Raw genomic sequence first — 16,195 nt, 5'->3', positions numbered from 1 at the left:
GGTGGTCGAGGCAGTTAACCACAGGGAATGCCAGGGGCAACCCAGAACTACCCCAAAAATAAAGACACCAGGAGACTGGACTTGTTCGGATGGAAAATTTATTCCTCGTCTAGCTTATAGTTGAAGGTGGCCAACCACTGGGTCCTCCTTGGCCCCTACGACTTTAATATGTGGCAGACCGCAGCCAAGTTCAAGAATGCCCTCCCGGAAAGTTCCCATAAAAAATTATAGGCGATCCTCGACGAGGGCACGGTCGCTTCCAGGGCAGCCCTTCAAGTGGCATCTGACACGGCAGACTCCGCTGCCCACACCATAGCGTCCGCCATCTCCATGCGACAAGCATCCTGGCTGCTCCTCTCTGGGTTGTCCGCCGAGGCACAGAAGTTGATTCAGGACCTCCCTTTCAATGGCCAGGCTCTGTATGCGGAGCAGACGGACAACAAATTACATGGGCTGAAGGACCCCCAAACCACCTTAAAAAACCTGGGGCTCTATGTTCCAGGCCCAGCATGTAAGTGGTTCAAACTGCAACTTCCCCAGGGGCCAGGGAGCCAATCCTGGCAGGACCTGCTGCACAAAAAGCCCAAGGGCTACAGGCTGCTCACGAGCCACCAGCCCCCACCCTCTGCCCAGTTGGGCTTGACCCACTCCAAGCAAGTAGCTAAAAAGTCGTTTTGAGGGTACACCTGAGGGCAGCCTACAGTCTGTTTCCTGGATCCGATTTTTTCCCAGTTTTTTGCAACCAACTTTCCTTTTTCCTCCTGGCACCCTCCAATTTATTTCCACCCCCCCACTTCCACTCCCCATCTCTCTTCAGGGACCCTTCTCACAAGAGTCTTCTCGAGCAGGAAGTTCAGGGGCTCTTACAGCTGGGCCTCCTTACTGGAACAAGGGCTTCTATTCCCCGTATTTTCTGATCCCAAAGGCCAAGGGTGATCTGCGTCCCATCCTGGACCTGCAAGGTCTCAACAGATACCTAAAGAAGCTAAAGTTTCACATGGTCTCCCTGGCCTCCATTATCCCCTCCCTGGATCCAGGAAACTGATATGTGACCCTTGACCTGAAAGACGCACTTTCACATAGCAATCTGCCCAGGACACAGATGCTTTCTCCATTTTACAGTTGGTTCAGCCCACTACCAGTTTGCAGTCCTTCTCTTTGGCCTGGCTACAGCACCAAGGGTGTTTACCAAGTGCATGGTGGTAGTCGTGGCCTACCTCAAGCATTGGGGTAACCAGATTTACCAGTGCCTCGACGACTGGCTGGTCAAAGGCAACTCCAAGGCTCAGGTCCAATGCTGTGTCACTGTACTACAAGCCACGTGCCACTCCTTGGGACTACTAGTCAACCACAAAAAGTCCATGTTAGTTCAAGTTCAAAGGATAGAATTCATCGGAGCCGTGCTCGACTCGACCCAGGCAATAGCGTTCTTGCTGTTAGACAGGTTTCAGGCCCTGACGGACCTCATTGCAGAAGTGTCTGTGTTTCCCCTGACAGCGGCCAGGGTGTGCCTGCACCTGTTAGGCCACATGGCAGCTTGCACATACGTCGTCCGCCATCCCAGGCTCCGCATGCGCTCCCTGCAGCAATGGCTGGCTTCAACCTATTCCCAATCCAGGGACCTCCTGGAAAAGATCATAACCATTCCTCTGGTGGGTCTTACCTTGCTGCAATGGTTGGACTGTCACAAGAAGGTCCTGGAAGGAGTCCCGTTCGACAGTTCCGCTCCATCCGTCGAGCTAGTGTCAGAGGCTTCGGACCTCAGTTTGGAGGCGTACCTTGGACATCTCCAGACCCAGAAGATGTGGACCCTGGAGGAGACAACGTTACACATAAATGTCAAGGAGCTCAGAGTGGTCTGGTTGGCCTGCGAGGTCTTCCTGACACACCTGTCTGGCAAAGTGGTGAGAATCCTGACGGACAATACGGCCTCGATGTTGTGCATCAACAGGCAAGGAGGAGTGTGCTTATTGGCTCTCTGCCAAGAGGTTCTCCATCTCTGGGACTTCTGCATCTTCCACGGCATTCATCTGGAAGTTTGTTACCTCCACGGTATCAGGAATGCCCCAGCAGATCACCTCAGCAGGGACTTCTCTCACCACGAGTGGTCACTCCACCTGGAGGTGGCCTGCATGATCTTCCAGAGGTGGGGAACTCCCCAAGTAGATCTGTTTGCCACCAGGCGAAACAGAAAGTGCCATTGGTTTTGCTCCCGGCAGGGCCTGAGCAAGGGCTCCCTCTCCGATGCCTTCCTCCTGTCATGGGCCGAGGGTCTGATGTACGAGTTCCCTCCGATCCCTCTGCTCAGCCAGGTCCTAGTAAAGATCAAGAGGGACAAAGCACAGGTTATCATGATCGCCCCTGTGTGGCCTTGCCAGCACTGGTTTGGCATGCTCATGAACAAGGCGGTTGCCCTTCCCTGGCCCCTTCCCTACCATCCGGACCTGCTGTCACAGGATCACGGTTGGCTCCTACACCCCTACCTTGAGTCTCGGAGGAGGTCCAGCAGGTCCTCCTGGGAAATAGGAAGCCATCCACGAGACTAATTTACCTGGCCAAGTGGATGAGGCCAAGCTGGCTGTCAGAGCACAGCATTTCTACTTCACGTTCTTCAGTGCATTCCATCTTGGACTACTTACTGCAGCTCAGGAACCAGGGTCTGGTGCATTCTTCCATCAGAATGCACCTTGCAGTCATCTCTGCGTTCCACCAGCCGATCCAAGGTCAGATGGTCTTTCCTCACGACATGACTGTCAGGTTCCTGAGGGGCCTCGAGAGGCTTTACCCACAGGTATGGGCCCTGTCCTGCAGTAGGACCTTAACCTGGTCCTCTCCAGGCTCACCAGCACACACAGTCCTGCTCCCTTTCCTACTTGTCCTGGAAGGTCAGTTTCCTGGTGGCAGTGATGTCAGCGAGACGAGTCTCAGAGATTAAGGCCTTGACCTCGGAACCACCTTACACAGTCTTTTATAAGGACAAGGTCCAGCTGCGGCCCTCCTAGCCTTCTTGCTGAAGGTGGTATCTTTCTTCCATGGGTGAGTCTGGATGTATTTCTGCTAGTGTTCTGTCCCAAGCCGCACAAGACTTCTAAGGAGAGGTGTCTGCATGCACTGGACATCTGGAGGACCTTGGCTTTTTACTTGGAGCGTACCAAGCCTTTCGGTAAATTGATCCAGCTCTTCATTGCTACGGCAGATAGGATCAAGGGCCTTCCGGTTTCTTCAGAGAGGATTTCCAACTAGATCACCTCTTGCATAAAGACCTGGATCAACTCTTGCATAAAGAGCTAGCAAGGTCCCACCATTGCCAATCATCAGGGCTCATTCAACTAGAGTGCAGGTGTCTTCAGCGGCCTTCCTGGCATGCGCCCCAATCCGGGACATCTGTAGAGCCGCGACGTGGTCCTTGGTCCACATGTTCACGTCTCTGTACGCCATCACTCAGCAGGCCAGAGGTGATGCTGGGTTCGGCAGAGCTGTGTTACAGTCTGCACAGCCGTGAACTCCTACCTGCCTCCATGGGAACTGCTGGGAGCCATCTAATGTGGAATGGACATGAGCAAGCACTTGAAGAAGAAAAGACAATTACCTGTACTGTAACTGGTGTTCTTCGAGATGTGTTGCTCATGTCCATTCCACAACCTGCCCTCCTGCCCCACTGTCGGAGTTTCTGGCAAGAAGGAACTGAGGGTTGGGGGAGCCGGCAGTGCTCCTTATACCGCACCATGCAAGCGCCACTCCAGATGGCACCAGAGCTGCTCCCCTACGGATACTACTGAGGGGAAAACTTCCAGCACTGGTGCATGTGGCAAGCACACACACCTAATGTGGGATGGACATGAGCAACACATCTTGAAGAACACCAGGTACAGAACTGGTAATGGTCTTTTCTGAGCTTCATCCATCACAATTTATAAAAGATCTATTGTGGAAGTACTAGAAATTCTTTACTAATGAGCTGCATATATAATACTAATGCAATGAAATTAATTCATTTTTATATACCATCTTAGAAGTCCTAGCACCCTTCATGTCACTCAGCTGATCCTGTGCCTACACCGCCCATCGCCCCTTTCCCCCTTACCTTTGTTACCCTAGATCAGGTATTCAATCAGTTTCTCCTGAGGTTAGAGTTTAGTTTAGTTTCCTACGACACACCCCAATGGTGATTTATCCCCCAGCCTAAGAAGCCTGTTGTTTTAAATATGGCAAATGGGGAAAAGCATGAAGTAAAGTTGGTTATGCTAATTTAGCTGGTCACTGTAGAAAATACCCTGTAGCTAGGGCTTGGGGCATTGTTTAAAGAACTAAACAAGATATGTAAAAGTAAACCCATTTCATGACTGACAGGTGGGCACCACATGCTTCTCTATCTGCTCTGAAGCCCAAAAGTCTGTGGACCAAATTTAAAGCTGCCAAATTCAGTAGAGTTATGCCAGTATACACGAACCTTGAATTTGGCCCTGTGTGTCTCCAAGCAGAACATGTTTGGATTTTGTGTAGTCTCCAGGGAAGTAGTGTTAATGTCATAGGAGAATCTTGTAGATCTAATCCTTGCTTTGATGTGGAGATGAGGGGTTTACCCAGATTCCCATGCCATTGTGAGATTAAATCATTCTTGAGCAATTCATCACTTTGTTACACAACCAACTTGATTAGCTAGTGGCCTTTAGGGCATGAAAGAGGACACTTATCTCAGTAAGCTTTCATTTAACAGTTTTATTGCCTTTTAATCTCTGTGTTTAAGGAGGCTAGGTGATAGAATTATAGAAATTAGTAGTAGTAGTAATATCAAAATTTTCTTCTAATCTATTGGCATGTACTAAATTTCTGTCTTTTTTCCGGTTTCAGTATTTATATGGCCACTAGTGAGCATTGAATAAAAGGTTTTCTGTGTGCCCATTTGTCATAAAAATAAAGGGAAGGGTAAACCCCTTTGAAATCCCTCCTGGCCAGGGGAAAGCTCCTCTCACCTGTAAAGGGTTAAGAAGCTAAAGGTAACCTCGCTGGCACCTGACCAAAATGACCAATGAGGAGACAAGATACTTTCAAAAGCTGGGAGGAGGGAGAGAAACAAAGGGTCTGTGTCTGTCTGTAGTCGTCTTGGCCGGGGATAGCCCAGGAATGGAGTCTTAGAACTTTTAGTAGGTAATCTAGCTAGGTATGTGTTAGATTATGATTTCTTTAAATGGCTGAGAAAAGAATTGTGCTGAATAGAATAACTATTTCTGACTGTGTATCTTTTTTGTAACTTAAGGTTTTGCCTAGAGGGGTTCTCTATGTTTTTGAATCTAATTACCCTGTAAGATATCTACCATCCTGATTTTACAGGGGGGATTTCTTTATTTCTATTTACTTCTGTTTTTTATTAAAAGTCTTCTTGTAAAACACTGAATGCTTTTTCATTGTTCTCAGATCCATTACCAAACCTTGTCCAGGAAGTGGGGTGCAAGGTTTTGGGAAGTATTTTGGGGGGAAGGACGCATCCAAACAGCTCTTCCCCAGTAACCAGTATTAGTTTGGTGGTGGTAGCAGCCAGTCCAAGGATAACGGGTGTAATATTTTGTACCTTGGGGAAGTTTTGACCTAAGCTGGTAAAGATAAGCTTAGGAGGTTTTTCATGCAGGTCCCCACATCTGTATCCTAGAGTTCAGAGTGGGGGAAGAACCTTGACACCATTAAAGCTCTCTTAGGGTGTGATAATCATGTTAATTTAGGAAGCATTATTGTCTTCAGCTCCTTTCCAGAGAATGTTATTAACTTCTTTATATGCAGTGTAAAAAGAAAAGGAGTACTTGTGGCACCTTAGAGACTAACCAATTTATTTGAGCATAAGCTTTTGTGAGCTACAGCTCACTTCATTGGATGCATCCGATGAAGTGAGCTGTAGCTCACGAAAGCTTATGCTCAGATAAATTGGTTAGCCTCTAAGGTGCCACAAGTACTCCTTTTTTTTTTTTGTGAATACAGACTAACACGGCTGCTACTCTGAAATATACAGTATAGTTATAGCACTGTCTGTCCCAGGACATTAAAGAGACAAGGTGGGTGAGATAATATTTTTTTATTGGACCAACTTTTCTGTTGGTGAGAGAGACAAGCTTTTGAGCCCTGCAGAGATCTTCTTCCGGTCTGGGAAAGGTACTTCCAGCATCACAGCTCAGTGCAGGGTGGAACAGATTGTTTAGCATAACTAGACAGCACATTTTAAGGGACCATTCAAGGTAGAGTTGAACTCTGGTTCGCAGATCCCCACAGCTGCCCGCGTGGCTCTTACGCCGACCTGCTCCGGCCGGGGGACGGGGCCTCAGCGCCGCAGCCCAGCCATGCTAAAAGATGCGCAGCTAGGCAGCTGTGAGGCACTGTGGAACTTCCACCTGCCCTGGGTGGTGGGCCCAGGGATGGGGACCTGGGCTGGGGGCTGTTCTCAGGCCTCCTACCCTGGGCAGGTAGAAGGTCTGTGGTGCGGCATCCCCTGCTGCCTGGGCTACAGCTGCTGGCCTGGCAGGGGACCCATGGCGAAAAGTGGAAGGGCCCTAGTCCCCCCATTCCAGTGCCACTGCTGCCAGAATAACAGATGCAAAATCTGCATCTGTTGTTAGAGCAGGGGCTGTGGGTCTGGTACAGGAGTGGGTGGGTGAGGCTTTGTGGCCTGTGGTATGCAGGGGGTCAGACTAAATGATCACAATGATCTCTTCTGGCCTTAAAGTCTGAGTCTAAGTTGAAATGGAAAAGCAATGAGGGTCTAATGTTCAAAATGTGGGACCAGACCCTCAGCTGATGTAAACTGGCATACCTCTATTGAAGTCAGTGGACCTACGCTGATTTACACCAGCTGGGGATCTGGCCTGTGACCTCTTTCTGTGTGTGTAGAAATGGAAGCTTATGTGAGGTCCCTTCAGAAAAAGGCCCTTAACATGAAACAAAGTGTTCTTGCATTCTGCTTACCGTGAGGGTGGAAAGGAAGGGTACAGAATGGGGGAGAGGAAATGGGAATGTATTAGAATTAATCCAAGTACCAGTCATCTAAACTTGGTAGGGATGGTGTTTATTGAAATTTAAGGAAGTTGAAGAAATGTTCTTCTGCTTTTACACAGATGTTCCTGTCACTTCCACTCCAGTCACTGCATTCTACCATGGTTGCATGACTGTGAAGATGAATAATAAGGCACTGGACTTAGATGAGGCTTTTTACAAGCACAGTGACATCACATCACATTCTTGTCCTCCAACTGAGACTGGTCAATAGGTACCACTGCAATGTAAAAGTTTTATATAAAAAACTTTCCATGCTTTTTTTAAGACATAAATTATTCAGACTTCCCGCACTATGTGTATAGTTTCTCTCCAACACTGAAGTTATGTAGGCGCTACTGATCCTCACGAGTCAAATTGATTATTGAAATATTTCTTTGCTTTGAGGTTTAGAGTTTGTAATATATTTGTAAATAGTTCAGAAGACTAAGATTAATCATCCAAAACTGAAGATGATACCTAAAGTGAATGTTAAGACTGTAAAAAGACTGATGGATAGCTGTAATGCAGAAAACCTGGTAATATGTCAGTGTGAACTGGAAGAAAAATAATATTGCTGTATTATTTTTATTACCAATCATTGCTTTCTGATTTACAAAATATGAAAATAAAATATTTACATAAAACTTCTTAACTGCACTGAGATTGTCTCTTGGGGCTATGATTTCAGACTGTGGATGATTTGCAGAGCTGATGACATTTTATTAATATTTCAGTGACTAGTGTGTTCATTGGCCTCTGAAAAACTGTAAGTGGGCTCTAGACTAGCGAGCAAGCTCATTTTTAGGTGGCGGGGGAGATGTGTGGGTGTGGTTTTTAGGATTTGTTTTGTAACATGCTCTCTCCAGAGATGACAGGTTCAGTCACAACCTTTAGAAAAAGCTCTACATCAATGGAGAACTTGAAAGTGTGAGGAAAAATTGGGTCAGCAGGAAACAATTAAAAGGAAAGCCTAGCTCAGGTAGAAGCCAAAGTGTCTTATGTCAGTAATCAGTGAAGCAAGTGATGAAAAATATATCAAGAACAGGGAATATCATGCAGTGATGTAACTTTTGCTACTTAATTTTTAGGCTGGCTCACTCACCATGAGCCTATAGGAGCACTGAGGCTTTGTGATTAAGTGTGAACTACCCAGGCTGAATAGCGGTGTGGCTGAGAATGTGTATGGGCTTATTCACCAGAGTGTTGAGTGCCAAGAGAACAAAGTGTGTGAATTTCCATGCTTACCAGTAAGGGCTCTTCAGGATAGACACGGTAGGCTTTGCCAACACTGTTTGAGGCAGATCAGACTATCTTTCTCACTGCTGCACACTGGCTCTGTGCAAATTTTAGTGTCCGTTTTGCCTACTCACTTTCAGCTATTGCTAGTCTCCAGAGAGGTTACTAGCATGGGGACAGCTCCTGCAAGGTGCTGAGCATCTCTTGAGATGATGTCATCCAGGGGATTTTAGGATGATTGGAATTTCTCCAGAGACACTTGAAAGCATGCAGCACTTGGCCCATATTTTGCATCAAATTAGAGTAACAAATTGAGAGTGATTAATATCTTGTTATGGTTAGAATTCAAACATTTTATGGATAAGGATATCTTGGAGTACAGCTAGAATTTCATGCATAGTGCAAATAACACTGGGTATGCCAGTATTTTGATATGAGATTTTCTTTTTGTTCAAGGAATTTTTTTTTAATAAACTCTAGATTCATTAGGTGACAAATTATTTTACAAATAGAGTCAGAAAAATGACTTCTGGGGCTTGCAAGGGTCAGTATGGCACAGATCCAAGTTTACTAATATTTTTATAGATATTCTGTAGCACTTGTATACAGTGTTTTACCTGGTCAAAGCTAGAGAGAGAGTCAACAGATTAACCTAATAACCTCCAACTTTGCCCACAGTTGTAGTCCAAGTATTCAGATAGAACTTTCCCCAGAAAAGGATGGGCAACCAGATAAAGTATCCCATGGGGAAAAAAATCCTTACTGCTAAATGTGTTTGGAAGAGGGCTATGGCAACTGTACTGTATATAGCCACTAGATAATGCAACATCAAGACTGACTGGTTCTCTGAGCCAGACGGTCAAGGGTGATGCAGCAAGACTGAAGAGGTCAGGTCTGCTGCTTTAGAGTCAGGCATCAAGCCTTTTGTGCTTTAAAGAAGGCCAAATAGCAGAAGTCCATGCACATTCAAAGGGGACCAGATGAAAGTTCTGAAGGATATTTATTCACTAAAAGTAAATGAAAAAGGAGACTTGCTTACAGGAGGAAGGTGAATAGGTCATGTATACCAGTAATAATTTAATTTGTCTTACCTTTTGAGGAATGGGGGGAGGGAAATCCAAATACTCCGGATGCTGCTTCTGTTAGGAGATGATGATGGATCAACTGGTGACATGATTAGGACCTAGGAAAGGTTTTATTCAGGTTTCTCATTTTCAGCCTTACTGGGGAATGCTACAGGTATCGTAGCCTATGGTGATTCTCTATTGTATTGTTTTTCTGGTCATTTCAGGTCTTTTCCTACATCAATATCCCATCCTTGCAACTTGAAGTAGCTCTAAAGAAAACAGCACACGCTTGGAAGACATCTGACACTTCTTACTCATTGGAGGAACAAAACCCAGTTTAAGCACTGTTCTTTTCAAAGAGCACCTGCTAGCAAAATAGTTTCACCTCTAGCATTTGTGTTATTCCTGCAGTACTTCCCAAACAAATAGCTGTGTGGCATATGTGAGTCACAAATCTGTGTAACCTTTGTTAATGCCAATGGTTATATTTATAGTGCCAGAAATATCTTGGATACTGGAAATAAGAATTTTGTGGTATGAGGTGGTGCTTTAATTCCACATTCGATATTATGTGAAAGGGACTGTAACAGCGTACTGTGCTTAAAAAAGTTAATTGAAATAATTGACATACATGGGAAATGCATCATTTTGATGCAAAAATTGCTCCAATTATTTGTGTGTGAAAAGACTTTATACACCTATTTTGTGTGGACAAAACGTTATGATTTACAGTATAAAAATATGGAGAATATAGGAATGTGTATTATTTCTAAACTGATGACATCTGTAATGCTATACAGTGGTGCGCAGACTGGGGGAGAAGGTGATAGGTTGGTTTCTTCCACATACCTTTTGTTTTCTAACTGGCAGCAGTGAGAAGTCAGAATAGGAGACATACCTTCCTCCTCAATCAATTATACAGAAAAAGTGAAATCTCCATTTCCCCCCACCCTCCCTTTTGAAGCAGTTCATATAGTTCACTAAACCACTGAAGTTAATGGTGTTGGTCCATTCTAAATCTTAAGGTTCACACCGTGTGTCTTCTATCCTTCTAACCAGCCAAAATTCACATTATACAAAACTGGATATATGTGCAGTTTATTTTGTGACTGAGGAACTGAACTGTTTGTTGTCTTTGTTATACAGTCATGGAAATCCAAGCACTTAGATAAACTAAAATCATTAGCTCATGTGTTTTGAAAGTAACTTACCCTTCTTTCCGCCTTGCTTAAAATTTTTTTTTTTTTTTTTTTTAGCTTGAGTGCCAAAATTCTGCTTGCCTTGCTCCTGCAAGTTATTTCCCTGGGCCTTCTTCAATGGGGTAAAATCTAGCCCTGATCCTTTTAAGAAACCATTCTGAACTGAATAGGTAGGTTTCTCTGGTGCATTTTGAATAACGTTTCATATTTTGTATTGAATTCCTTTTTTTTGTACATCAGTACATCAATAGAAAACTCATTGATGGATGGAAACTTACTACATAATTTTATGATCTTTTGGTGTGACTTCAGCTGTTCAAATGTTCACATCCTGTGAAGGAAAGCAATCTAATATTCTTAATAGATTTTTTTTTAATTGTAACAACTGCTTAAAAGCTTAAGGATAAAATATGTCTCCCTTCCCATTTTGCACTTTGACTGTTGGGGAAACTTTTTTTTTAAGTTTCCAGTGTGGCACTGGATTAATTGCTGCCCAATGAGGTAGGTCCATGGAGCAAACTACATTTCCTGTGCTGTTCCATAGTCCTGGTGTGGCAAAGAACACTGAGGCCCTAGGGGTGCTGCAGGAGGAATCAGCAACTCGGGGTCATGAATTAATATTTTCATCCTTGTTTAAGCACTGTCATCACTGATTATGGCAGCATAGAGCTAAGAATAGTGCTTGCTACTTATCCAGTAGAGGGAGTACAAGATCATGTCTTTCCTTTGGATGCTACCTCCACAGGAGTTACTGTGTGTATATGTATTTTTAAATTCTCTGTAGTGGGAGGTTGGCTAGGAAACCCACCCCCCCAAAAAAGGAATACTCTGAGTATTCACTAATGCATTGCAGCAGCTTCAAAACTACTGGACAAGTCTCTTTTTATATAATAATTTAGGTCAACGTACAGCATTTTAGTTTCCATTTTTACTAGAAAAGGAATCATTTGCCACCATCTCATCTGCCTTTTACAGTATATGGAAAAATACAGAGTTCAATACTGTACTAAGTAGTATATACATGTTAAATATTTAGCTAAAGGTGCAATTTCCAGCTCACTGATATGACATTTTATCATTATTAGCATTAGCTGGACTGGTACACATTTCAAACAATTAAAACAGCCCTGTTCAAATAAAATTTTATATTTGTACCTTACTTTTCAGAATAGGACAATACTAAGTGGCATCTTGACCTCTGAATTTTGCTTCCCCTTTCTTGTGATGTGTACACCAACTTAGGTTCAGTAAAAATATGCAAACACAGCATATTTTATTGTCAATAACTGTCTCACAGTATTTATTGGAACAACATTTTTACCAAAAAGGGGCTATTAACTGAATAGTATAAGGGAAAGAAAATCTGGTTTCTTTCAATCCAGACTACCCACTTGTATCCACCAGACTATAATAGTTCTAAATCACTCTGTACTGGTTTATGAAAATGGAACCAAGTATCCAAAGTGTTTTTTATTTGTTTCTTCTAGTGGAAAAAAAAGTCATCCTGTATTATGCTAAGAGAGAAAATCATGCTCATGTTAGCCAGACAATAATGTCCCAATTGACTACATGCAAACTGTGTGGTGACAGATACCTTCCTCTGGTGACACGGTTTCCAGGATTCCGGTTAGCTCACAGTGAGTTGGGGTTAAAAGTAGAACAATCATAGAACACAAAATGGTTTCCTTAATAGTCTGCTGCCTGTGCAGCTCAGTGTTTCCAAAGATGTCTTTTTTAAAAAAAAAAATCAGTTACAATGTAATTCTATGTTCTAGGGTGCATAGGGTGGAGGCTTTTCTTCTGGCAGGAAGTAAGTTGGTGTGTATAGTGGCGGGGCATTGGGTGGGAGACCATAGTTTGAGCTGGACTGAGATGGAGGCTGAGTATCATCCGATAAAGAAATATCAGTAGATGATGATGCTGGAAAATGGCTTGCAGGCTGTAATTAAACAAAGAAAAAATTCAATCTTCAGTAAGGGATTACAGACATGTTTGCAGATATACTGTGTTACATGTGTATGGTATGTACCATTAAACCTCTCAGGCATCTGTAAGGTGCACATCCCTGTGGTGGTGGTAACACACACATTATCACTGTGACTGTGAGACCGTTGACACTTATCACTTAAGTTAGTCTTCATATAAGTTTTATGCCTGCATTTCACCCTCTATCAAGGCAACTTAATAAAACACTATTTTTGTGAGAGAGGATGCTCTAGTCCCCCTGGTAAGTCAGTATAGCTGAGTGGGCTTTAAGGGCTATGCAGCTGTTTATTTAAAATTCATATTGCTACCTGGAAATGATCCTAGGGCTGTAGGCATTTGAGATCAAGAGAGGGTAATAATAATAATATATATAAGTTAGTCAAAAGTTCAGAGCTCTGTGTATTGTTGCAGTTGTGAGGAGAAACGGGTGGTAGAGTCTGGTATCTTTGATGCACTCTTGTTTGTCTACAAACAATGTACAAAATTCTATTTCCATGAACAGAGGACCAACCAAACACCAGGACAGCATCCTTGTTCTCAATACCAAAACCTCTTTCAGCCAGCAACCTCCCCACCCCCAAAAAAGCGCTCTCTAGACTTTATCCAGGCTTGTGCTCCCAGCTCTGTCTGCATGTCGCTCTTGTGCTTCTTCACTCACCCCCACCCCCCCGCCGCCACCCCACCATGGAATCCTCTGCCCACACACTCCAAATTACTGGGCAGGCTCACATGCCCCTTGTGTCTTAGACAGCCAAACACCTCCACCTTACAGCTATTTTAAATGAGGGGTAGAAGTCATAAGAGTTTAAGTAAGGTTCAACCTGACCCACAATATCTTATTTCAGTATAGGATGCCTATTCTCTGATCCATTTTATGGCCCCTGTGTGTGTGACGTATGACTGACTGGACTGTAATTCTCCAGCTCCTTTAGACTTGGGCTGGAGTGAGGAAAGCAGCCCATCTTCAACAATTAATGCTTCACCCACTTTTTTAAAAACAAAATGGCACATTGACACTATTTTAAATAGGAGTTTTGCCATTGATTTCATCCTTGACCCTCAGATGTTAATCACCTGCCATTCGAAGGGTATCAGCTGAAGTGTTGAGTGCTCAGCTCTGAAGTGCTCAGATTCAAAGACCCTGAAATTTTTCAATTAAAAAAAAAAGAAGCTATTTTCAAGATAAGGGAAATGCAAAATCTGACAAGCAAATGCCACTGTCCCAGCTACTTAACATTTTAAAAAGCATCCATAATTTTCTAGAATAGTGGTATACCGGTAACCATTGCACCTAGGTAAGTTTTTCCTTTGAGCAGCACTATGGATCTCAGATCTGGTATTCTACTCTCTACGTGGGGGTGGGCAAACTAGGGCCTGTGGGCTGGATCCGGCCCACGGGATTGCCCCCTTTAGTGCTGCAGGCCCCGTGCTGCTCTCAGAAGCAGCTGGCACCATGTCCCTGGGGCTGGGGGGGAGGGCTCTGTGTGTCGTCTTTGCCTGCAGGCACAGCTCCCATTGGCCGGGAACAGGGAACCACGGCCAATGGGAGAAGTACCTGGAGGTGTGGGGCCCTGTGGCCCCAGGGGCTGTGCAGGGATGTGGTGCCGGCCACTTCCTGGAGAGGCGCTGCATGGGGCCAGGGCAGGCAGGCACGCTGCCACCCCGGAGCTGCTTTCGGAAAGTGGCACCAGGCCGGAGCCCAAATCCCTCCTCCATCCTGCCCCCCAACTCTCTGCCCTAAGCCCCCTGCCTGTACCTCGCAACCCTCCTGCACCCCTGCTACACCCAGCACCCCAACCCACTTCCCTGAGCTCCCTCATACACCTCCTCTGTCCCAATCCCTTGCCCTGAACCAGTTTCTGCATCCCGTACGCCAACCCCCTGCCCTGCATACAATTTCCCCATCCCTCTGTGGCCCTTGGCCCAAAAAGTTTGCCCGCCTCTGCTGTAGCATTAGCACAGGGGTGGGCAAACTTTTTGGCCTGAGGGCCCCATCAGGAGTTGGAAACTATTGAGGGCCAGATGTAGTGTATTAAACTGCTCCCCAGAGGAATGTGCTACTCATGGCTGCCAGTCCTTGTTCTCTGAGCACCATGGTAAGAGTCTGGATAAGGGGCGGGGGGGGGGGGGGTCGTTGGATAGGTGTGGGAGTCCTAGGAAGCCTGTCAGGGTCGGGGGTGTGGATAGGGGTTGCGGCTGTCAGAGGACAGGGAGCGGGGGGGTTGGATGGGTGGAGATTTCTCAGGGGGCAGGAGCTGGCTGTTGGGAGACACAGCCTTCCCTACCCGAGTGTAGTGTATTAAATTGCCCTATACAGTGTACTACTTACAGCTGCCAGTCCTTGTGCGCCATAAGTAGCCCATGCTTACAGGGAGAAATTTAATACAGTACACCTGGCTGTTCACACTGCCCAGCAGGAGCGTACAGCCCCTCTGCCCAGAGCGCTGGCGGCATGGCAAGCTGAGGCTGCGGGGGAGAGGCCGGGAGCTCAAGGGCCAGGCAGGACAGTCCCATGGACCGGATATGGCCTGCGGGCTGTAGTTTGCCCACCTCTGCATTAGAGAGTAAACTGTGCTCTAAGCCAATTTTAGAAATAGCTCTAACATAGTAAATAAAAAAACTCTGGCTTATAGCTGTGTAAAATATAAACTTCCCCTGTCACCATTTTTTTTTTTTACTGGTCTCTGCTTGTGGATATGGAAATAAGAGGCAAAACAAGGAGCTTTTATTGACAGTTTAACAGTTTGTTTTCAAAAATAACATTCTACCTTTTTATAACAATATGATTCTCCTCTAGCTCTTCCACGGTTGAGATTAGCGCAGTGTAGACTGAGGTCTAGTCCCTGAATTTTTAGCTGTTACTTAACCAACCAGAGACAGGCACTTTTAATAATTTAACCCCATGTCAAAATCCCATTTTCCAGAGTTAGGAACTTAGGCCCAGATCCTCAAATGTATTTAGGCCTCTAGAAGTCAATGGGAGTTAGGTGCCTAAATACCTTTGAGGATCCCTTGTGAGTCTAGGTCTCATAGAGACTCACTGGGACTTACTTAAGCTCCCAAGGGCTAAGTCCACAAACCACTCCACCTAGTGCTTAGGTGGCTTTGCATATACCTACCCATGGCAACTCTGTCTCTTTCGGCCTCTAACTCTGAGCACACCCACAGAGTCTGGCCCCACACAAAAGACAGGTGTGTGTGTCTCGACTTAGCGGTTAGGGCACTCAGCTAAGATGTGTGAGACCCAACTTCAGATCCCTGCTCTGCCTGAATGCGTGTCTCCCACATTAGTGCCCTAACCCCTGGGTGGCAGCATCACTGTTAGGCTCCAAACTCTGCAGCAGGTACTCCTGGAAAGTCTGGGTGGCTTCAGGGCTTCAAGGGTATCTGCATGAGCTGGGAGCCTTGGCCCTGTAGCAAGGAGCCTGGAAGCCTTGAGAATGCCAGCAGGATCCATGACTCTCCGGGCTACTAGACTCCTGCTGTGGAGCCAGCTTCCAACTCAGCTCTCTGAAGATCCCTTTCTGAGGTAGAAAACTCCCCTTTCATTGCATGGGAGCCTGGGCACCTCAAGTGGAGGTGAGGAGTTAGACACTGCAATGCTCAGCATTGCAACTTCCACATCCCTTTGTACATCTCGCCCTATGTCACTTTTGAAAATGGGACTGAGAACATGAGCAAAATTGTCAA

The 16,195-nt window shown here is 45.4% G+C and overlaps 2 protein-coding genes across 22 annotated transcripts in view; one reads left to right on the top strand and one right to left on the bottom strand.

Annotated features, from left to right (window-relative positions):
* Positions 1 to 16,195, top strand: part of GAS6 (growth arrest specific 6) — a 155,267-nt gene that overhangs the window by 67,767 nt on the left and 71,305 nt on the right. For 7 of the 9 annotated variants that reach the window (XR_012159653.2, XR_012159654.2, XR_012159659.2 and 4 more), the window contains 2 exons: positions 7,098 to 7,249; positions 9,545 to 10,689. Coding sequence is in view for 3 of the 9 variants with exons in the window: in XM_078853701.1 (XP_078709827.1) it covers positions 7,098 to 7,249 (152 nt within the window). In the remaining 6 variants the exon portion in view is untranslated. Of the gene's footprint in view, positions 1 to 7,097; positions 7,668 to 9,544; positions 10,690 to 16,195 lie in introns of those variants that run through there. The other 2 variants (XR_012159655.2, XM_073350587.2) reach the window with 2 other exon arrangements.
* Positions 10,552 to 16,195, bottom strand: part of TMEM255B (transmembrane protein 255B) — a 111,904-nt gene continuing 106,260 nt past the window's right edge. For 9 of the 13 annotated variants that reach the window (XM_073350614.2, XM_073350622.2, XM_073350610.2 and 6 more), the window contains one exon: positions 10,552 to 12,458. In XM_073350614.2, the coding sequence (XP_073206715.1) occupies positions 12,291 to 12,458 (168 nt within the window). In that variant the 3' untranslated portion in view covers positions 10,552 to 12,290. Of the gene's footprint in view, positions 12,459 to 13,579; positions 13,647 to 16,195 lie in introns of all 13 variants that reach the window. The other 4 variants (XR_012159671.2, XR_012159677.2, XR_012159673.2 and 1 more) reach the window with 2 other exon arrangements.

This window comes from Lepidochelys kempii, chromosome 1, assembly GCF_965140285.1.
Source record: "Lepidochelys kempii isolate rLepKem1 chromosome 1, rLepKem1.hap1, whole genome shotgun sequence".
Classification (NCBI taxonomy): Eukaryota; Metazoa; Chordata; order Testudines; family Cheloniidae; genus Lepidochelys; species Lepidochelys kempii.
The sequence above is the reverse complement of the archived record's forward strand: the minus strand, read 5'-3'. Positions and strand labels throughout refer to the sequence as shown.